Source organism: Agelaius tricolor, unplaced genomic scaffold (assembly GCF_023055355.1).
Source record: "Agelaius tricolor isolate 1412-34295 unplaced genomic scaffold, bAgeTri1.0.p SCAF_2, whole genome shotgun sequence".
Lineage (NCBI taxonomy): Eukaryota > Metazoa > Chordata > Aves > Passeriformes > Icteridae > Agelaius > Agelaius tricolor.
Genome location: NW_027269262.1, coordinates 48,963,628 through 48,979,198, shown reverse-complemented (window position 1 = coordinate 48,979,198; position 15,571 = coordinate 48,963,628). Strand labels below are relative to the sequence as shown.

General features: G+C 41.5%; 1 protein-coding gene across 4 annotated transcripts in view; it reads left to right on the top strand.

Annotated features, from left to right (window-relative positions):
• Positions 1 to 1,943: 1,943 nt before the first annotated feature.
• ANKRD29 (ankyrin repeat domain 29) overlaps positions 1,944 to 15,571 on the top strand; it is a 31,177-nt gene continuing 17,549 nt past the window's right edge. For 2 of the 4 annotated variants that reach the window (XR_011677102.1, XM_071418316.1), the window contains exons 1-3: positions 7,344 to 7,818; positions 9,533 to 9,631; positions 11,333 to 11,431. Coding sequence is in view for 3 of the 4 variants with exons in the window: in XM_071418316.1 (XP_071274417.1) it covers positions 7,615 to 7,818; positions 9,533 to 9,631; positions 11,333 to 11,431 (402 nt within the window). In the remaining variant the exon portion in view is untranslated. Of the gene's footprint in view, positions 2,083 to 7,343; positions 7,819 to 9,532; positions 9,632 to 11,332; positions 11,432 to 15,571 lie in introns of those variants that run through there. The other 2 variants (XM_071418309.1, XM_071418295.1) reach the window with 2 other exon arrangements.

Below are 15,571 nucleotides of genomic sequence, written 5' to 3'. Positions count from 1 at the left end.
TATATGAGGTGCGTGTCCCATAAACAAGTGTAACAATAGGCAGATGTCTGCATCAAAAACCATTGTTTCTCTGTGCTTTCTGGGATAAACTTTCAAAGGACCACTAAAAAGGAGCATAATTTATGTATGTATTTTTGTATTCAACTGTTCTGACAAATTATTGTACCTAAATATGAAAACAGAAAAGTCACAGGAGACCACGTGCAACTGAAAATAGGTGCAATTTCAGATTTTGTGGAGATATTAAGAAAAGCACTTTACATTTTTTCCCCCAACACCCAAGATAAATACAGACCCAAAAAAACTATATTGCTTTCATCTCCTTTTTTGTTGTTCATCGAAAGAATTCTTTGGGGTTTTTTTGGTCATGAAATTTAATATTTGGGCTGATGAAAGTGAAAAGTTTGGTATGTTATTCACAATAGATTGAATAAACACAGGGATTTTCCAAGGGTGAGGTAGGAAATGTGTACAAATCAGTAGCATTTTCCTCTTTCAGTGGACAATCATCACTGTGCAACTGGATCAGAGCAAGGATGACTCTCAACTCTGCAATCTGCTGAATTTATTCGGTATTTTTAGGTTTAAGAGGAAATCTGAGTATTTTTAAGTTTAAGAGGAAATCATCCAGGACTGTATGATCTCAGTAATTAAGGTTCACACCAGGCCATGCATTCTAGATGAGCTGGTGCTATTAGCAGCTTTCATCTGCATGCCTCCCGTTTCTTTTACTGTATGCACAGATGCACAGATGAACATTGCCTCAGGAAAAAGATCTGCAGAAACCCCTTCACTTGCAGATTTGTAGAATAAGCTGTTTGGATCTCAGCACAAGTATTTTCTCTCAATGCACACACATAATTTTCTCATGAATGGGATTTATGTGTGCACATCAAAAGAGGAAAATCCCTAAGGGCTCAGTTTAAACCAACAATAGCAAAGAAATTCAGGAATCTCTCACCAGAGCATGCCCTGCTTTGCCTACTTTATATCACGAAGACTTTGAATGAAATCTGTGGCAGCCAGGCAAAACAGGACATGAATTGGCTTTATGACTCTTCATTTTTAAAGGCATACAATTAAGCCTTTAAGAATTTACTGTCTTCCTAATGAGAGCACATCAGCTGTGGGAGATAGCGTTGGTGATAGCTGGATGCAGGCAAGGTGAAGGAACCCTCACCCCCGCCACAGGGTTGGGTGGCAGCGCTGTGGCTGTACTCACAACAGTACCTCTTAACAGGTTTTGCTTAGGTATGAAGGGAAGAGGCTGTGAAATACAAAAGTGCTGCTATGCAGGTGGCATTAGCAGCATGATGAGGATAGGGCTGGGGTGAGGGTGCTTGGGGTTTGGACCATTCCAGTGCTATTCCTGAGCTACAGAGGCCTGATCCATAGGTCTAAACCAGAGGCTGAGTGCTGTGGGTTCCCCACCCTGGGTGCTGGCTTCTCAGGATGCTGCTGGAGCAGGGGCCCACTTTAAATAATACTGATACCACTACTATAACTAATAACAACAACAACAACGATAAAACAATAATAATTATGCAACAAAAATAGCAACAACACATAATTTTCTGTAATTATATAAAATTGTATGCTGGTATAATTAATATGTGTTCGAATATAATTGATTCTATTATAATCTAATATAATCTATTCTGCTAAGTGATAATAATAAGAAGAAGAAGAACAATGATGATGATTATAATAATGATAATAATGAAAATAATAATAAAAAATAATGAAAATAAAATATAATAAAAATAAAAGAAAATATAATAATAATAATAATAATAATAATAATAATAATAATAATAATAATAATAATAATAATAATAATAATAATAATAAACAACCCAAATACTCCCTTCCCGCCCCAAAAAGAACCTTTGAAGAGCAGTAGTAGCCAGCACCCCCGGAGCACCAGGTGCTGCTGCGGAGGGAGGCGCCGGCCCCGCGCCGCGCCCCGCCCCGGCCCCGCGCAGCCCCGGGCGCGGAGCGGTGCGGGCCGAGCTGCGCGGGCGGGCGCGGAGCGGAGCGGGGCGGAGGCGGAGCGCTGCGATGTGCAGGATGTCCTTCAAGGTGAGCCGGGCGCCACAAGGGGAGAGGGGCGGGGGGATGCGCGTTTGGGTTCCCGCTTTGCGCTTGTCATGCCGGCAGCCCGTGGAGCGCTCTGTCGTGTCCCTGGATTTGGGGGTTTTATTTTTTTAGGGAAAATGGTGTAGGGCGGAAGGAAAGAAAGCAGTAATGTCCTTTTCCCGGGCTTTGGGGTGCCCCGGGAGTACTGCGGTGGCTGCTGATGGAGCGGGCGCTTTTCACAGCTGACAGCCCCTAAAGGGTGCGTGCCTGGTGTTACATAAACTGCGAGCTCCGCGGAGCTTTACGCTGGCTCTGGGGTGGCCGGGCTCCGTGCTGTGGGTTTTGGTGCAGTCAGGAGCCTCCTCCTCACTTTTGCGACCATCTCTGCTGGTTGTGTAATAGTTAGGAGGCAGTCTTTATCCGTGCTCTTCCTTTCAGGCTGTGGTGGCCACTGAAGCCAGACTGGTTCGTTCCCTTTGCCAGATGTGATTCCTGCCACTTTTTGTACTTCTTCCATCCAAACCCACACAAGAGCAGTCATTTCGAAAGATTGCCTTAAAGAAGTTTTTTAATTTAAGGACAGGATTAATAAGATTGTTTGGCAAAGAGGGAAGCAAGCAGCAATTTACTAATGATGTTAGCAGATAATATTTATGATGGATCATCTTCTCTGTTATGCACTTTCTGGATGCTGTGCTTGCCTTTCTCTTATTGATCAGCAGCTCAGTGCCAGTCCTTTGCCATATTGCTTGTGTGGCATTTTTTGATTTGATGGATTATTCCCTGTACTTGCCTCTCTCCTGTCAGGGTGTCTCCCGCCTGGAATGCTGGCGCTTCGATGTCACCATGTCAGTTCAGTGGTGGTGCAGCAGGTGGTTCCCACCTGCAGTTGAAGCTCTCCTGTGGAGGCAGCAGAGAACCTTTGCTCCAGGGGCAGCTCAGTCTTACGCTTAGTGGTGAAATCATAGAATGCCTTGGGTTGGAAGGGACCTTAAAGATCATCATGTTCCAGCCCTCTGCCATAAGCAGGGACACCTTCCACTAGACCATATTGCTCAAAGTCCCACCCAGCCTAGCCATGGACACTTCTAGGGATAGGCACAGCTTCTCTGGGGAACGTGTTCCAGTGCTCACCACCTTCACAGTAAAGAATCTCTTTCAAATATCCACTCTAAACCTACCCCCTTTCAGTTTAAAAAAAATTGTCCTTATCCTCTCCCCACATGCCCTTGTACAAAGTCCCTCTGCATCTCTCTTGCGGGTGTCGTTTAGCCTGGAAGGCCACTCTAAGGTTTCCTCAGAGCCTTCTCGTCTCCAGGCTGAACAACCTCAATTCCCTCAGCCTGTCTTCATAAGAGAGGCATTCTCTCATGATCATCTTCATGGCCCTCTTCTGGATTTGCTCCAGCAGGTCCACATCCTTATGTTGAAGGCCCCAGAGGTGAACATAGTACTCCAGGTGTGGTCTTAGCAGAGCAGAATTGAGGGAGAGAATCACTTTGCTCAACCTGCTGGTCTGGATTCTTTTGATGTAGCCCAGGATACACTTGGTTTTCTGGGCTGCAGTCTCTGTGGTCATCCCCTTTTTGGTCCTGCATTGGTCTCACACCTAATTTCTTTTTTTTCTTTGTTTTTCTGTCCCTTCATTCTGTCTATGTGAGTTTTTTCCCACCTTCATTATTCACATGCATCCACCCTAACAGCCCCATGTTCCTGGTGATGCCAGCTTCTTTTTCTTTCTTATTCTTTTTCTTATCCTTTCTTATCCTTGTTTATTTAACTTGTTCTTCAGGTCTTAGTTTCTGTTCTATCCCTATCAGCTCCTTTTCTGTGCCCTATTTCTCACATTGTATTCCCTCAAGTTTTCCTGTTCTAATAGCTCACTGCTTTCCCTTCCCTCTGAAGAACTGCAGACCATACCTCCCTCTCTCTATTTTCTCTCCCTTTCCTGTGACATTTTGTTTGGCATTTTCTCTTTCTCTCAGATCATGAACTTAACTTGGATTCTTACTCTTTGCCACTGGCTGTTTACATTTTCCATCTTATTATTCTACTTACCCATGGCATAGCATTTATCTTTCTTTCTCACACAAATATCCTCCCTTCTGCCACATTTTGCCTGACTAAAACATTTATATATAAAATCACCTTTTGTTTTTATCAGGATCCTTTATGTAGGATATATTGCTATCTAATAAAGAACTCTGCTCCTAAGTTGCACTAGCCTTTTCCATCATGCTTGATCCTGATTTCCAGCTCTTCTTTAAACTTTTTATTCAATACCTCCTTCCCATTAGGACTGGTTTGGAAACTAAGAAAGAAAAGGGAAATTTCTTGCATTTTCCCAGCACAAGGAACAAGCCAGTGGGCAGACTAGCATTCTCTTTTTCCTTTCTTTTCTTTCTCTTTGTCTATTGCCCCTTTTCTTTCCTCTGCCAGATCCCTGTTTAAGAACTGCACTCTTCTTCCTCAGTGCTCACCCCACTGTCCCCTGCCCTTTCTCTGCAAACAGCAAATCAAAGGTGTAGGGCAGGGAGCAGGAGCTGGTGGTCACAGCATTTAAATTATACTTTCCCCCTCAATATTCCTGAAATGACACAGATAGCTTAGCACAATTCATTTTTTTTTGTATGCCTGCAGAGAAATGGTTCTGTCAGATTTATAATATATATTTGCCTCTAGGCCATTTTTGAAAAAGTGTTTTTTCTAATGTCAATACAGCATGAATATAATGCCAGCTTTCCATCTTTAGGCTCTCATAAAAGCATACAAACAATCAAAATTATTAGCACAGCCAGATTTTAAAATAATACTTTAGAGGACTTGATGAAGTGAAGGAACTTTTAAAGCTGCTGATGCTGGTACAAGTGACATAATGAAACAAGCAATTTTCATGAAAGCTATTAGCTAATAATTTTCAAGTGTTTATTACATTCTGCTCCCAAGTTGTCAGTGCTAAGGATCAGTTGTTTACTTTGAGGATGCTTTGGGAGCAGACTAGCTTTATGATAAGAATTATGTAAAAGTTTTGTCCAATTAATCTTTTGAAATTCAACATCTCCCTAGGAAGTGTCTGATGAGACATGACTGAGTTCATAACTGAACAACAGCAGTCACATCCTGCAGCTATAAACCCATTTATTGCTAAAAAATAATTCAATTCATTGGGTTATTAACCCCAAAGTGCTGTCATACATTTTGCCTACTAGTGATGTCAGTATTGCTGATGAAAATGAAGATCACAGAGATGGAGATCCAGAGGCATAAACCACCACACAGTACACGATGAGGCTGTACTTGTAAGGTGCCCAGATCATCTGAATCATTTTGCACTTTCATTCATCTTAGCATGTACAATAGCTCAGATTTGCATCTGATTTTTTAATCAAATCAGTGGTTGATGGTTGATGGTCTGAGTGTGCTATATACTCTACTTTTATACAAGGGATCCCAAGCAACACAGGGGCACAAGGTGAAGTAAAAGTGCTTAATAGGAGTCGGTTCAAATGAGAAAAAACTTAGTTTGGTGTCCTTGGTGCACTGAAGAATTCTTCCATTGCTTGGGTCTGATCCAAAGTATAAGGACAACTCTGCTGGAGGGCTACTGTAGGACATACAGGAGAGAAAAAAGAGGTAGGAATTTATGACTCATAAGGCCAAAGACTTTGAACTTCTCTACTTCCCGAGCAGGGTCACACTGGACATTTAGTTCTCTTCTCATGCGACTGGTGAAAAGCAGGTAAGGAGTTCCTGGATATGGATTCCAGTTCCTGCCTTCCTGACCACTGAAAGAGTTGGTGTATGATGAGCCATAATAAAATTCAGTCTGCTACTGTGCCCTTGTAGTTAAAACTGGGGTGGATTAAATAAATCTTTCCCTTTATGGATGTATTGGCATATGTCTAAAGTTTCTAAAACTTTAAGGGATAGTTTGGGACAATAAAAGATAAGGAATTTGATTGTCCCTTCAAGGTCAAGGTCTAAACATAATTCTTTTGCAATAGCTTTCCAGTGAATATCATAATAACAAAGCCAATAAGACAATATTCCTAACTGCCACCTGTGTAAATAAATATATATCTAATAAATCAGAGCAGAAAAGGGCAACGTGAGCCTCTGTGTGTTTAGGCCAATTGTTTGCTTTTACATAAAACTTTAGTTGTTCTAAGGGTAAAGATGGAAAGAGACTACAGTGTTGCCAGCAAGGAGGGTATAAACTGCCGTCTCTACTTTAATCAACATTATCTACAGATACTCCAGAGAAATGCAACAGCTGTGAAAAGAAGATCAGAATTTAGCTTATTGTGCTTGCTAAAATTTTCAGAATCCTGCCCCTGCGTGTGCTGGTACAAGAAATACCAGTATCAATTTATAGGAAGTGATTATAATTTATTGAATGGTTGGAATGTCTCTCATCTGAAACAGCTGCCAATTTTCCAACCTATTAATATTAAAAATGCAACCCATGGAAAGTGCTCAGTGTGACAGACCTGAGATAGATTCAGATTCATGATTCTTGTGTCTGCTGGTTTCTGCAAAGTTTATTGTCTTCATGTCAGTGAAGGCAGCAATTTAAACTGTGCTGTATATGTGCATTTTAATTATAAAGCATAAAACTATTGAATCCTGATTCCCTGCCATATTACATGTGCACATTGACATTTAGACAAGAAGTGCCTATGTAATTTCTGAAGCTGAATGATTGACTTTAATATCCACTCTGCACTCTCTTTGGGTTACCCTGAAGGCAAGATATCCTCACTGCAAAGCAATGTCCCTGGGTATTTTTAACTCTGCTTTGGTGTGACTATTGGTGAAGTGGTGTTTTATACCTCTGTAGATGGTTTGAGCCCATATTAAAAAATCAACAGCATGAGCCTGCTCTAGGATATGTGTCATTGTCATCACAGTGTTTCCCTCCACACTTCACCCTTGACAGTGCTTACCTGTCAAGGCAGAATATTGGCAGCTGTCTGCATCGATTGGGCAAGGTCCATGTCTTTCCTTTCTGTCCTTTTCCTGTGCTGGAGCAGTCATCATTCACTCCTACCCAGGAGATATTGCACATGCCCACAGTCCCAGGGTGTTAATTCCAGGCAGGAGGTAGAACAAGCAGTCTGGGAGATGCATGAGCAATACATTTCCTGTATTGGAACTTTGTGTGCAGAAAAGAAGGAGATGACAGAGAGCTAATCTGAAACCCAAGAGGATGTCCTGCAGCAAGACATGTCAGCAGGATGCTTCAGCCCAACTGTGGCCAGCCCCACCACAGAAGCAGACAATTCAGGCATCACTGAGGATGTTGTTTTCTGTGATGTTTCCTTGTGGATCTGGCCTAGCATCATCCTTTCTCATTACAGGGCAATCTAAGAGACATAGGCTGCCATGGACACAGGGAAGACTTGAAATAACATGAGGAAGCACAGGAAGACTGGTCTCTTTAATTGCAAATAGAAATTAAATTAGCTTTTTTTCCATGCTCTGGGTTTGAAAGTACAGCACATTAAGCTGAAACTTTCCTGGCTTGAATGCAGAATGTATGGGATGTGTATGCTTGCCCAGTGTATTTTCCAAAGTGATTTATTTCTGCTTTTTTTTTTTCTTTTTCCTTTTCCTTTTTTCCACCAGAAAGAAACACCACTTGCCAATGCTGCATTTTGGGCTGCAAGAAAAGGAAACCTGGCTCTGCTCCAGCTGCTGCTGAACAGTGGGCGAGTAGATGTGGACTGCAAAGACAGCGTATGCACACAATGCACCTACAGCCACAGCACTCATTTTGCATCACTTTCCATAGCCCACCATGCAGAGGGTGTAGTAGGGATCTAACATGAAACATGAATGTCTTATGGTACTTCAGGATGATTTAAAACCTTCTCCTGTCAGTAATCAAGCTTGAAACAGAAGATAAAATAGTGTGATGATTTACATCAGTGGCAAAGGGTTAAGAATTTGCCAGCACTCAAAAATGTCTCTTACACAGTTATTTGTGGTGCTGACATTACAAACACACATCCTAGCACCTCGGGCTTCTCTTTGCAAAGAAATGTCATTGTAGTAATAGATCACAGTGAAGAGTTGGCTGAATTGAGCCCAGGTAGCAATGATTCTGTCAGCTAACAGACCTTCTCATAATTAGAACAACTGCTGGCCTCCTAAATTCTTCCTCCTCCACCCAATCTCTGGACTGGGCACTAACATGAAGGCACAAGATTGCCAAGCAAGAGGAGCCCAGACACATGGCAGATTTCATGGGAATTTCCTTACTGTAATTGACATGGGTTGAAATTAATTTTGAGATTAGAAATTGGTTGATAACACAGAAAATGAACAGGTCTTTCTATTCTGCCTACAACACATGGAGAGATACTTGATTGTGCTAAGCTGAGTCAAAGAGCAAGGGGAAAAGGAGGGTGAGAAGTTCCAGGTTTCTTTTGTTTGGCATTGGGACTGACTGACACAGAGTCATGCTGGTGTTGGTAAGAATTGATGCCATTTCCAGCCCAAAACATGAATTTGCCACAGCTTCTCTCACTTTGAGTACCTTCAAAGTGTAAGAGATTTTCTAAGCCCATTGACTTTAATGTATCTTTTCATTTTCATTTCATTTTTGCCCTGTAGGCAAGTATTTGTCCTACAGCACTTCTGGAGCTGCTGCTATGACTGTCCTTCTGACAAGGGAGGGAAGGTTGTTCAAATACAGGCTTGTAGTAAACAGGACAGAGATCAGTATGAAAAAATAAAGTGACTACTGTTCATTTTTTCTCAAAAAAGGCTAACTTTGGACAAGAACTTTCACACTGCACTGCAATAATAATTGTATCAGACATACACATTTTCTAGACTAAATTATTTTTTTTACAATTAAGACCACATTACTTTTTCGTAATGTCACCCATTCCTTCTTTAAATTGAGCTGTTGTGTGTGAATGGTTTTGAAGGATGTGTTTCATCCTTTTGCATGTGGTTTCTGCATCTTGTCCATACACTGCATACATATAAATCTTACTTCATTCACTGGAAGTGACCTTATAGTGTACTGAGGAAGTTGAACAAAGATTTCTGTACAGAAAGTTCTTTCTTAAAATGTGAAGAGTCACTGAGTGAGTTTGCTCTCATTATTTGGATAGGGAATTGCTGTTCAAATCACCCAGCCCCTTCTCCTGACTATGACTCAGAATTCTGAGTGACTCAGCTGAGTCACTCAGCTCCTGTGTCTGAGGTTATTCTTCTGGAAATGATGCAAAGAACTTTGGGATTCTCTGCTTAAAAAGAGGAAAAAAAAGCTGTTTAGAAACTAAGCCCTTTTTTTCATACTTGTTGCACTTATTTTGGGACAATAAGGTATCATAAGCTCCCTCCAGCTTTTTGGCAGAGATGCTGTCTCATCCAGACAGCCTGATTCATTGCTGTAGGTGTCTGTTGAAGGTACTGACTTGTTTTTCCTTACTCCCAGCTTGGCACAACAGCTCTGATGGTAGCATCTTACTATGGCCACATAGATTGTGTACGGGAATTGGTGTTGCAAGGAGCAGATATCAATCTGCAGAGAGAGGTAGGATTCAAACAGGGCTTGATTAAGCGACTGTTGGTTTGTTACAAATAATAAGAGTGTTGTCTGCTGCTTGTTGCCAATTGTTTCTTTGTCACTTGCTGTATAGTGTGTTTATAACATGTATAACAGGTTCTGTTCTGAGGACATCAGGCAATCAGAGATCTGGAGTTTACAGTAGAAAATCAGATGCCAGAGGTACATTTATAATAACTCATGAAACATTTTCAGCACATCTGGTTGGTGAGGGTCAGTTACACCTGGGATGTAACCCCCCAGGGTTATGCCATTTATGTATTTGCAGTTTTACTTTTTGGCACAACAGTTTACAGATCTCCAGATGGGATAAATAATAAGACTTTCACCTTTTGATTTGCAGCCTGGTCATTAAAACAGAGTGGATGCCATTGCTAGCACAGGGATTAGTTTTGACTCTGTATGTTTCGGAGTTTCTGCCTTTTAGTCTGAGCCAACTCAACTCCAGCAGTCACACAGCTGTATCATTTGTACCCTTCCCTGCATCTCTGCTTGGCATTCAAGGCATGTCTTGCACCATGACATCAGCATGGAAGGGACATCAGCAACTGATTTTTTTGGGAAATTGCCTTTCACTCATACTCCATGCAGACAGTTGTAAGGATTGCAATTGCTCTGCATGTTGACTGCTCAAAGAGCAGAATTGCTCTGGGACAACCACTGGTTTTAAGAGAAGAGAGTATAAGCAGGGCATGAAATTACATGAGATGGTGGCAGGTCGTGCAGGATAGCAGTGTGCTCATTGCTCAAACAGTACAAGCCAAGGTTTCTAACTTTCCTTGGTTACCTGGAACCAGAGCATTAATCTCATGCTGACATCTGCACGTTACTGAGTCAGTGAATGCCCTGTTTGATGATGTAGGTGTCTTTGCACTTACCGGCCTAAACTTGCTCTAACCATGACTGTCGGTGTCTTTCAGTGGGGTCCTGTTCTAACAAAACATGGACTTAAATACGTCCCTTCCCTCAGGTAAACATTGCTTGGAAAGAAGCAACAAAAGAAAAAGTTAAGAACAGTTTTATGGAGCTGCTCTTGATTATCACTCAGGAAATACTGATCCAACAAGCCAACAAAAAAGAAAAAACACTGAAAGCCTCCAAAATCACTTTGTTGCAGAAAGGGAGCAAAACAGATGAAGTTTAAGTGCTAAGGACCAATGGCACTATTCTGTAACTAAGTGCAGTTACTCCAACCAGTGCCCTTGTTCTCTGAAGTTGTTGTGAAGCTCAGGGAAGTGAGAGTCCAATAAATGTGCCCAGGAGAGTGGGCTCTGAAATTATCTAAATGGGCCAATGTACTATTGTAAAGGCTTTGGGCACTGGAGTGAATTTCACATCTAGCTCCCATTTCCTGTACTTTTGACATGGGGTGAGAGAGCCCAAAGTCAGGAAAACCTGCATCTATCTTCCTTCCTTCCCTTCCTTCCCTTCCTTCCCTTCCTTCCCTCCCTCCCAAATGTATGGTGCTGGACAGATTTTTCATTGCAATGGGAAGAAGACTGAGTTAAAGATACCTGGTGTCCTCTGGAGTCTTCAAATTCATCATGTCTTTTCAGCTGATATTCAACTGATTGAGCCTGATACTTTTTAATTTGAAATGTCTATACGTCAGTCAATTGTGTTATGTGTTTGTTACTATTTTAATCCTTTTTAATTTTTCCTTTACAGTCAGGTGCAACTTCTCTGTTCTTTGCTGCACAGCAAGGCCACAACGATGTAGTGAAGTTTCTCTTTTCATTTGGAGCCTCCACTGAATTTAGGAATAAAGTAAGATGATGTGTTTATTTTTGCATGCTGATACATCCTGACAGTCAAGGCTGGGTTTTTTTCTTCACATGAAACATGACACGGAAGTGTTAAGATGATGAAATTTCCTCACGTGAACATTTTTGAGTAATGCAACACATTGTGAAGTATTAACTTTGGACTAGCTTTTCCTACCTAGACTGAATGGCATAAGTTCATCAAGGTCCCTTGATAGTGATATGAGTCTTTCTTCATAAGCCATCCTCCAACACAAGATCAAAGGGCCTTCTTGTACGTACCAGCTAGGATCCTGATTTAGGTGTTTATGTCCTCTGGTTGCATAGAACTTACATTTCATCAGTGTTAGGATGTCTCTGCATGCCACCATAGGATACATGAGAATATAATGCCTTCAGCCCTCCCTAAATTCCCACTTCCCCATCTGGGACAAGAAGATGAAATGCTCCTCAGAGCTTTTACTTCTTTGTTCAGGCAAGTTCCTTTCCAAAATCTTCTTAGAATATCCAAAAGCACAGGTGGCAGGGCCTGGGTTCCTCACTCCTCATGGGGTGAACAGCAGCAAGATCAGCAGTTCATCACTGACAGCAGTACATCAACCTTTTTTTTTTTGCCCAAGCCAGTATTAGCACCTCTGCTGTCAGCAAACAGGGGGAAAAGCAACATATTTTCATTAAGTATACTTGTCCTTGATGTGCTGGTTACATTTTGAAGCATTCCCATTATCTGGGAAGGAGGATACTTGCCAGTAACTTATCCTGGGATCCCTAGTGATGTCTTTGAAGAAGCAGTAGTTCTTTACCCCACAGTAATCAATTTCTCAAGATATTTTAGTCTGTGATTTGAATGATTCTCTCAATCCAAACCTGCTTTCTGGAGTCCCTAGAAATACAGGCTCTAAATATAAGGGAATTGATGGAACATCAAAAACTCAGCTCATTATGCTCTAGGGGCTAAAAATCCTGTTGATTTGTGGCCAGAGTTCACACATGCCCATAGAGTAGGATTCTGATACCCCAGGGAGCTCTGCTTGTGGTGAGCAACTCTCTGACTGCAGCAGCAATCACTAATAAAAGCATGAATGAAATTGTGACTGTTTAACACAACACAGAGTGCAGCTGTGAAAGTTGGCAATGCAGGAGGTTGCAGTGTTAAATACAACAGCTCTATCTGACAGTGCTGGAAAATCTCATGTGGGACAAATTTCTTGGGTAAGGTTGCACATTCAAATAAATGTTGCTTCTCTGATTTTTATTTCAGAGTATGGCTGGAGGTTAGCAAGATTCAGAGGGGTCATCTTCCCTTGCATTCAGCTGGCAAATCAGAGGCTCAGTACCTTATTCTGTCTAGAAAGAATATCTTCACTCAATATTTCCTCACCATGTGAGCTAGGAGTTTGTGAAAAGGCCAAGATTTGATCCAAGAGGTGAACAGCAGACTTGAAATTGTCTGATCCTTCATGACAATATACAATCTTTTATGAAGCATGCAAAATATATTGATGTGAAACACTAGGGCAGATAAAAGAGAGCAAAGATCTAAATTATAAAAGAATATTCCTGTGTTCAGCTGCTCCAAATGGCTTCCATCTTTGGACAAGTGCAAGTTTGGGGTCTACTGTTGCTCACCTTTAAAACTTAATTCCAGACCCTCTCTTCCTGCCTGACCCTGCTTCTGAACCCAGACCTGACTTGGTCCATATGCCAGTCCCAAGTATCTTTTGAGCTGCTGGTTGCTCTTCTTCTCCAGGCCACAGCTTTCTGTTACATCCAGACAAGCTGGTTGAAAGATAACACCAGCTCCCAGTGTGTGTAACATGGGAAAGTGGCTGGGATGTGCATGTGAGATGATTATCCAGCAGCATCACCCAGCATATGCCTGAGCAGGAGGCACCAGCCAGGTGTAGTGCATGGACAGTCCACATCTTCCACTGTATCAGTTCAATCTTCTGATTTAATAATGTGGTTTTCATAGCTTGGAACACTTCCATTGTTCTTTTAAAAGGTGATCAAGGTGACAGGCTCCTCTATCCCTCCCAAACCCCAGAAACAATGTCGTTGATAAAATACACCTTTTCAGGTTAGGGACAAGTCATTTTCTCACTAAGACACTCATCTGGGAGCAGCACTGGAAAAGATATGGCTGATCCTGTTTTTAAAGGGCAGTAAAAAATTAATCCATTTGCAAAGAATATATATATTTCTATTATAAACTACAACATGGATTTGGAATAAGCGCACAAATTTAATGTATCTTAGAAAACAGAGACTTAAGGAAATGCAAAGCTCAACATCTTTTTCATGTACTTATCTGTAAATTGTGATTACTACATTTGTTACTCATATGTGAGAATTCTGGGGAACTATCTTAATACAGGCATGCAATTCTTGTTAAGCCTTGTATCATTAGAATTTATATTTGCTATGGCAGGCAAAGTAAAACTACTCTAAAATAGTATAATAAAGTAATTAGCAATAAATGCTGATGTCCTAAAGAGAATGAATTGCATTCATTGAATGCAATTCAATGAACTATTGAAGATTAATTATTATATAATTATTACATATAATATTAGTCATTAATATTATTCTGCATTGTCCCAGTCTGACATCCATAGAAATATTTAACATAGGTAGAAGCTTTTTTCTTTTATTCTGATAGATGTGATAAGCACGTGAGTTCTTAAAAAGCATGGTGGCATGTTTTCTGAGCAGCACTGCAGGTTGAACAGTATGTCAGAGGCTGTTTGTCAGCAAGCACTGATTGAGTTCTCCTCCTCTGTTCCATTTTTAAGAGATGGTAAAACGAGGTATAATTCTAAGCTATTTCAGGTGATGAAATAGGAAAGGGGTCAGCAAGTAGGCAAGGAAGTCTACACCACTTAGCGTGGTCATACCCAGTGCTTCTGTTCCAAGTATTTTCACTGCAGATCGTCAGCTGCTGTGATGTATTGGCAGTGAGGAGGGCAGACCCTGGGCAGGGCAGAAAAATGGTTTCAGGGGAAGAATTGCAGAGGTAGCTGAGAAAAGTCCAGCTCCTATCTGAGCTGGAAGTATTTGCAGGATTAATAGAAACTTCATTGTGTCAGGAAAACAGGATATGAGCAAGAAGTGAGCCCAAGGCAATGTGCCATCTCTAAGAGGTTGCACAGTGGCCTCCTGCCCACTGCAGAAGGGGTGATAGCCCCAGGAGCCCCTCAATGCTTGCTCACATGTCCAGCTCCCACTTGTTGCCCAGCTCAGAGTTTCCAAGAGGCTTGCCAGTACCAAAGACGCTGCTTCAGCTTTTTAGTTAATCTCAGCTGAAGCCAAAAAGGAAAGAGGTAATCACATGTCTGAAGGGGATGTTAAAACTCCATCATTTACTTTTTTTTTTTTTTCTAATTCCCCACAATTCATCTGCTTTCCCTATGGTCTGTAAAGCATTGGGGTCTTCAGCTAGAGTTTGCTGGAGTTAAGTGTAAGAGAAAACCAGATGGAAGCTCAATAGAGGCAAGAGGAGGACTCAGTAATAAACCATTGCACTGTTTGACAATTCCTTGATTTAACTAAGTGTTGTCTTACCACATGGTCAGTGGAAAAGTTTCCTGCCCCCAGCTTCCCTTTCTTACAGAAGGATGTATATCTGATTTTTCACAGTGGTACCCCCAGCTCAGAGCATGCAGTGAAGTCCCAATCCCTTCTGTTGAATGTGTTCAGCTTCATATACCAGACAGACAGTAGAGCAGGTCTTAGGGCTCAGTTGTCCTCCTGATCAGGTACCGGATCTTTGAGCCCAGGAATTGTTACCCACTTCTCTCTGCCACAGTAAATATTTGATTCAGAATGAACAGATGAAACTGGGGACCATCCAATGATCCTCTTCTAAGCCCTGGACTCTGATCAGACTGATCTAGGAAAACTTGATCACTTTAGTCTGAAAGATCCAAATGGTGTATTTAGGAATTGTGTTACTCTTTCCAAAAAAAAAAAAAAAAAAGTATCTGTCTAAAACTGTTCACTGGGTTGAACCAAACACTTGGTCGGGAACCTCTTTTTGAATTAATTAAACATGTCTTGAGAGAGTTTTGCCATTCCTAACCCCAAGCTGTCACATGTCCTGAGGTGGGATCACACATTGGGATTCCAAGTGTTGGGCCTCAGC